The sequence below is a fragment of the Lynx canadensis genome, chromosome B3 (assembly GCF_007474595.2).
Source record: "Lynx canadensis isolate LIC74 chromosome B3, mLynCan4.pri.v2, whole genome shotgun sequence".
NCBI lineage: Eukaryota > Metazoa > Chordata > Mammalia > Carnivora > Felidae > Lynx > Lynx canadensis.
In genome coordinates, this window is record NC_044308.2 from 118299037 (window position 1) to 118306611 (window position 7575).

Consider the following 7575-nt stretch of genomic DNA (forward strand, 5'->3'; position numbering starts at 1 on the left):
AGGTAGACACAGAATCTGAAGCAGGCCCCAGGTTCTGAGCTGTCAGCACAGAGCCTGACACGGGGCTCAAAACCACAAACTGTGAGATTGTGACCTGAGCTGAAGTCAGACACTTAACTGACTGAGTCACCCAGGTGCCCCTAATTTTTAATTCTTGATAACAGCCCTATGTAATAGCTCATAATCCCCATCTTAGAGCTGAGGAATTTGAGGATTAAAAGAAGTTAATCAACTTGCTCTGGATCATACAAGTACTTAAATAGTAGCACTGGCCTCTTCTGTACATGTGAAACTGGTGTGTATATTCATCAGTCTGGGAAGGTTAGCAAGTTAAAGGGTAGCTGACCCAGTAATTCATAGCATTGGATTTCATGGGTCATATGTTTATCTTTTCCACTAAGGAAGACTTCACTCTGGCTCCCACAACTCAAGAACACTGGTTTCTCTGTAATATCTTATTAACCAGCCCTCTGCTTATTTCTCACCCACATGTGGAACACACTACTTCTCAGGGCCCTCTGCCTCTCTCCCCTGGAAGTGGTTTCTCTAACCCAGGCAACATGAACGTTAAAACCAGGGTCAAACTTCAGTTGGGAATACTTAACAGAAAAATGAAAGCCACTTTTAAAGCTTTATGGATGAATAATGGATCCCAAGTTAAAACATATCTTTTGAATCCATGTTTTAGCCTTTACTTTTTTTTTTTAATGTTTTATTTACTTTTGAGAGACAGAGCATGAATGGGAGAGGGGCAGAGACAGAGGGAGACACAGAATCTGAAACAGGCTCCAGGCTCTGAGCTGTCAGCACAGAGCCCGACGTGGGGCTTGAACCATTGAACCATGAGATCATCACCTGAGCAAAAGTCAGATGCTTAACCGACTGAGGCACTCAGGCGTCCCTAGCCTTTACTTAAGTGTATATTTTTTTTAAAAGAATTTGAAGGGAAAAAATGTTGGATAACAGAAAACCTATAGCCTTTGCATTTCTTGTAAGTTTTAGGATCAGCTTGTCAATGTCTACAAGCTACATTTCAAAAAAATGGGAATGTAAAGAATTTTGAATACCCAAAACAATTTTGAAAGAGAAGGACAAATTGGTGGATTTATACTATGTGATTTCAGAACTTACTCTAACACCATAGTAATTTGGTACCTGGGTGGTTCAGTCGGGTAAGTGTTCAACTTCAGCTCAGGTCATGGTCTCATGGTTCATGAGTTCAAGTCCGCATCTGGCTCTCTGCTGACAGCACAGAGCCTGCTTCGGATCCTCTGTCCCCCTCTCTCTGCCTCTTCTCTGCTCATGATCACTCTCTCTCCTTCAAAAATAAATAAACATTTAAAAAAATTAAATAAAGCCATAGTAATCAGTTCAGGCACAAGGAGAGGCATATAAATCAGTGGAACAGAATTGCTAGTCTAGATGTAAATACTTACGTTTATGGTCAATAATTTTTTTTACGAAGATGCTAAAATAATTCAACAGGAAAAGGGTATGTAATCTTTTCAACCAGTGGTGCTGGGACAATTAGGTATCCACATGCAAAAGAATGAGTGGAAACTCCTGCCTCACCCTATCCGTCCATCATGCCCACAATCAAAAAAGAACTCAAAATGGATCATAAACTGAAATGTAAGTGGTTAAAATAAATTTCTAGAAGAAAACGAAAGAGAAAAACTTATGACCTTGGGTTGGGCAGAGTTCTTCAATACAACACTGATACATAGAAGAAAAAATTGATAGATTGGACTTCACCAAAATTAAAAACTTGCATTCAAAAGATACCATTAAGAGGAGAAATATTTGTACACCCAATTTCATAGCATTATCCACAATAGCCATGAGGTGGAAGCAATCCAAGTGTCCACTGATGGATGAGTGTATAAATGTGTATACACACAGTGGAATATTATTCAGCCTTAAAAAGGAAGGACATTCTAACATGCTGTATAACATGGATGAACTTGAGGACATTATGCTAAGTGAAGTAAGCCAGTCACAAAAAGACAAATACTGTATGATATGAAGTACCTAGAGTAGTCAAACTTAGAGACAGAAAATAGAATGACGGTTGCCAGAGGATGGAGGGAGAAAAGAAGGAGTTTGTGTTTAATGCGTACAGAGTTTTAGTTTTGCAAGATGAAAAGAGTTCTGTGAATGGATGATGAGGATGGGAGTACAACAGTGTGAGTTTACTTAATGCCGTTGAGTTGTATATTTTGCTATTAAAAAAATTTTTTTTTAAGATACCATTAAGAAAAGGAAAAGAGGGGTGCCTGGGTGGCATCAGTCAGTTAAGCATCCAGCCCTTGGTTTCGGCTCAAGTTATGATCTCACAGTTCCTAGGATCCAGCCCTACATCAGGCTCTGTGCTGATAGTGTGGAGCCTGCTTGGCATTCTCTCTCTCCTCCTCTCAAATAAATAAACATAAAAAGAAAAAGAAAAGAAGACACAGACTGTGAGAAGAGCTATACAAACCACATTTCAAGTCTATTCAAGACTTGTGTTAAGGATATATATATAAAGAATGCTTACAACTCAATAATAGGAGATTACCCATTTAAAAAATACGGACATGCTTTGGATAAACATTTCAGCAAAGGAGAAATATAAGAGGTAATAAACACATGAAACTCTGCTCAACACCATTATTCAGAATGACTGTAATCAAAAAGGGTACCAATATCAAGCGTCTGTGAAGGAAGTAAAGAAACTGGAACCCTGAGTTCTTGCTGGTGGCAATGTAAACTGGTGCAGCCAGTATGGAAAACAATTTGGCAGTTTCTTAAAAAACTAAAGATAAACTTCCCATATAACGCAGCAATCCCATTTGTAGGAATCTACCCAATGGAAATGAAAACAATGTCCACACAAAGATGTGTACGCCTGGTCACAGCATGATGTTCATAGCACCATTATTCATAATAGCCCCAAAACGAAAACGTTCCATTGTCCATCAACTAGTGTATTCACACAGTGGAAAACTGACCAGTAAAAAGAAAGTGCAGACAAGTGCAATTTCATGGATAAACCTCGAAAATACATTACATGAAAGAAGCCAGTCACAAAGACTACAAGTGTTACGTGTCCATTTTATGAAGTGTCTCGGAAAGCCAAATTTATAGAGAGAGAAGACATCAGTGTTGCTTAAGGCCTAGGGTGATGGAAATGTGGATTGTGGTGATGGTTGGACAACTCTACATCTTTTACAATAATTGAACAATGGGTGAATTTTATGAAGTAAATTATAGGGGTTCTTGTGAAGATTTGTTAGAACAAGTGCCAGGTGTAAACCAGGCAGTCAGTAGATGACTGCTGTTATTTATTGTTCCTTGTTATATGTAACAACAGCATCTCAATGTTGAAGACCCCAGAGCCAGTCATACAGAATCTGAAACTCATATTGGAGGAAAACAAAAAAGAAAGAAAACCTAGCTAAAGCCAAAATTTATATGTCCTTTACTGCTTTCTCATTCAATACAGGATGGAATATGGCAGTGACACTTTTGAATTGATGGCAAAAAGTAACAAACATTTATATTCATAATCTTTCCTTTTTAGGGGGAGTAAAACTTGGATTAGGAGACTTCATTTTCTACAGTGTTCTGGTTGGTAAAGCTTCTGCAACAGCCAGTGGAGACTGGAACACAACCATAGCCTGTTTTGTAGCCATATTAATTGTAAGTATACACTAATAAAAACATGTCTGAAATCCTCACCTCAGAACTCTGATTATGCTGTCCCTTTAAGGTAGTCTGTTTTATTTTTTGTTTTTTAAAGTTTATTTATTTATTTTGAGAGACACAGAGACAGCACAAGTGGGAGAGGGGCAGAGAGAGAGGGAGAGAGAGAATCCCAAAAAGGCTCCGCACTGCCAGCACAGAGCCCGATGCGAGGCTCAAAACCATGAGACCACGAGATCATGACCTGAGCTGAAACCAAGAGTAGGACACTTAATGGACTGAGCCACCCAAGTGGCCCTAAGGCAATCTGTTTTCACCCTAGCTGGGCTGAGTGTGCCGTTCACCTGGAGAGCTTTTTAAAAACAAATTAACTGAACCTCACCTAAATAGTTTGCCACCTGGCCACCCATTAAAATTACCCATTAAAATTGTGCATCCCTGCCCTGAGATATTTAATGTTTTAATTGTGTGGGTTTTTTTAATTCCCCTGAAAGTTCTGATAAGCACCTCTGATTGGGAACAGCTGCTTCAAGCCTGACAGCGTAGACATGTAGGAAAATAGCTGTGTTAGATCAGTCTTAAAGGGGTACTCATCCTCACTTTGTTCCTGAGTCTGGTGGTGGTTTTGCCTTTAATGCCACAACCTGCAGCAGGCAGTATTCCGGGGGCAGCAAGTCTGAGGCGAGAAAAGCTAACACAATGCACGATGCCACATAGGTCTTGCTTGTAGCACCACAACATGAACCCCGACGCTTTCAAAACTATAAGTAACTCTTAAGGTATTTCTTACTGGTATTTTTGCTAAAGATGTGATGTCTGATATGTGTCCATGAAGTTAGATGAGAGGTGAGTTGAGAGCCATAACTTACGAGTTTATTTTATGCTGACCTCTGTGGTTTATCATGATCATAAAACCAGTTAGAATTTTCATGTGTTTTATTTTTCTTTATTTTTATTTACTTTTCTGGATGTGTTGTATCTTTTAAGAGGAAAGTGACTTATTTTGGATAAACTTGAAATGCTCAGTTTTCAGACATTGTCTTAGTAGTTAGGATAAAAAAACGGACAATATTATATGGCTGCTCTGTGTTTACAAGAAAGCAACACAGGTGTTCTCCTGCTTTCTGAAGGTGCATATTACACCACTTTGCTGTTTTCGATAACAGAAAGAAATCCAAGGAAGATTTTTGCTTTTACAAAAAGGCTGTTATCATACTAATGAAGGTCTTTCATTAAAAAAAGTGGCATAATTGGAACTTTCAGGAAGTGGGGATATGCTTCGCTTTATGCTGTTTCGGCTTACAAAAGGCTTCATAGGAACGCTCTACTTTCAGATAGAGAAACTTGTATATGCTTCATGAACTTGTATTGGTTTATTCTGTGAGCATCTCTTTGCCCCCATACAACATAAAGGATGCTTCTCGCCTCCAGGACTTTAGTCAGCCAAACTAAACTCACAGTAGCCAACTCAATATTTTAAGTAGAAATTTCAGTATTATTTAATTTTTAAAAAATAGTTTTATTTTTAGATTCTATTCCTTACCTAGAATTAAGTGTGTGCATAATGAACTCTGTATTGTAAAGGAAAATAAATGTTGTTTCCAAACGTAACGAAAAAAATTGCCCTAAAATTTAAGCTCAAAGGATAATATTCAGTGAACTAAATACTTGTGATTGGGTTGTTTTTGCATGAAATACTTTCCTAATTTTGCCTGAGTTTGTGTCTCTCCCCTCTTGTCCACAGGGTCTGTGCCTTACATTATTACTCCTCGCCATTTTCAAGAAAGCTCTGCCAGCTCTTCCGATCTCTATCACCTTTGGGCTTGTTTTCTACTTTGCCACAGATTATCTTGTACAGCCCTTTATGGACCAGTTAGCATTCCATCAATTTTATATATAGTATATTTGCAATTAGAATCCCATGGATTTTTCTCCTTTGACTATAATTAAACCTGGGGAGGACAAAGATGATTTTACTGTGTCCACATCTAACAAAGGCAAGATTCCCAGCTGGACTTTTGCAACTTCCTTCCAAGTCTTCCTGACCACCTGTACCATTGGGCACTGGAAGAAGATGTCTACAGAAAATGGTTTTGAACACGCGTCATCGTGACGGACTGAGTCCCTCGGTGCAAAAACTACCAGATTTGAGGGACAAGGATGAGGAGGAGGGACGGACCAAGAAGTTGCTGTGCTCCCACCAGCAATTTGACCCTTGGTCACAGGTGGATTTTACCAACACTGCAGACTCTCAGGACTACCATTACCGAGAAGTTAAATGACACGGTTTAAACCAAACAGGACTCTTCATCTTAAACTACATGTTGAAGATCAACCTAATAAACCTGTATTGAACTCTGAACCTTTTCAGGAGGTACTGTAAGGAGAGCAGGCACCAGCAGCAACACGAAAAGGTTTTTGAAAAGGGGCTCTAACTTTCACTTTCAAACCTTTCTGCTGCAGACTTATCATTTTTAAATAAGACTTTTTTTTTTTTTCACCTTGAGTCAAGTCAGATATGTAGGTTGATTTTGAAAATTTTTGTTTTCAAGCACTGAAACTCATCTATGGTTGCATTTCTTCCCATGGCCAGTCTGAACTTACTTGCTTTATCCTAAAAGTCTTAACCTCAGGTTCCAAATTCAGTAATTTCTGGAAAGAATGGAACTATATCTAAACGGTTTCCTGTCAGCCTTAGGTGAATTCTGGGTTTTCCACCAAATTCTTTATTTTTAGACATACTTGTAGGTTTACTTGCCCTGGATGCTTCCATTGTTCCCATCTCTCCCTGACTCCCCATAAGCATTCTCTTCTACAGCAAATGAGACAGCTCTGTTGTGGTAGCAGATGATCCAGTTATTCTAGGATTTTACTCTTTGTGTGGTGCAAAGAATGTGTTAATGAATCAGTGCTGTCAGCCTCACTGTCATAATTTCTTCAGTAGCAAATACAATGTGTGCCCAAAGACAGTAGAATTAAAGAAGAGTAAAATGGCTGGTGAAGCACTTCCTGTCCTGTTTTTTCTTTTTTTTACTACAACCCATTCATTGTCTCTGACACTAGGTCAGAATTTAAACCAATAGCCAAAAGCTGGTGGATTATAAAGTCAGTTGTATCAGTACAAAGCAAGAATTTGGAGAAAGCCATGATTTTACTCGGTGAGCCACGGGAGAACCAAGGGTCAGGAGGCGAACCAGATGCCGAGAAGAGAAAAGATGGGACCACTAACAGCCGATGGGACAAAACGAGTTAATGTCCCGTGGGCAGATCTTAAGGAGGAGAACCAAGTTATTCCTCAGGAACCTCACATTGGGTGTTTTGTGCTTTCCCTTCTGCCTTACCTTTCATTTCAGTGTACCTTTGTACCTTTGAAGTGGGCAGTGGAGTTGAGGTCCTGCGCAGTTCAGCTGGACAGTGCACATAAACGGAGCCGTCAGCCTGTGGGCACATGACACCTTTAAGTGGAGCTTTGCTGGGCATAGCCCTTCTTTTACCACTGACCACCTTTAGCCACAGTGATCAGATTATAAGCGTTTGTGAGACATTTAGTCTCCCCCTGTGGCTGAAGAAAGGCCAGCTTTTCTTCCTGTTCCTGCTTTCTCTCCAGCCTATCATATGATCTAGTTTGCAGTTCCCTTGGAGGTTGTTTTTGTTTTTGTTTTTTAATGTTTTATTTTATTTTTTTGAGAGACATAGAGCGCCAGCTAGGGAGGGGCAGAGAGACAGACACACACACACACACACACACACACACACACACACACACAGAATCCGAAGCAGGCTCCAGGCTCTGAGCTGTCAGCACAGAGCCCGATGCAGGGCTCGAACCCATGAACGCGAGATCATGACCTGAGCTGAAGTTGGACGCTCAACCAACTAAGCCACCCAGGT

At 39.8% G+C, this 7575-nt stretch overlaps 1 protein-coding gene across 3 annotated transcripts in view; it reads left to right on the forward strand.

Moving 5' to 3' along the window:
* Window positions 1-6689, forward strand: part of PSEN1 (presenilin 1) — a 72094-nt gene extending 65405 nt beyond the window's left edge. For all 3 annotated transcript variants that reach the window (XM_030319490.1, XM_030319493.1, XM_030319491.1), the window contains 2 exons: window positions 3563-3681; window positions 5429-6689. In XM_030319490.1, coding sequence (XP_030175350.1) covers window positions 3563-3681; window positions 5429-5584 — 275 coding nt within the window. In that variant the 3' untranslated portion in view covers window positions 5585-6689. The remainder of the gene's footprint in view (window positions 1-3562; window positions 3682-5428) is intronic.
* Window positions 6690-7575: the final 886 nt, after the last annotated feature.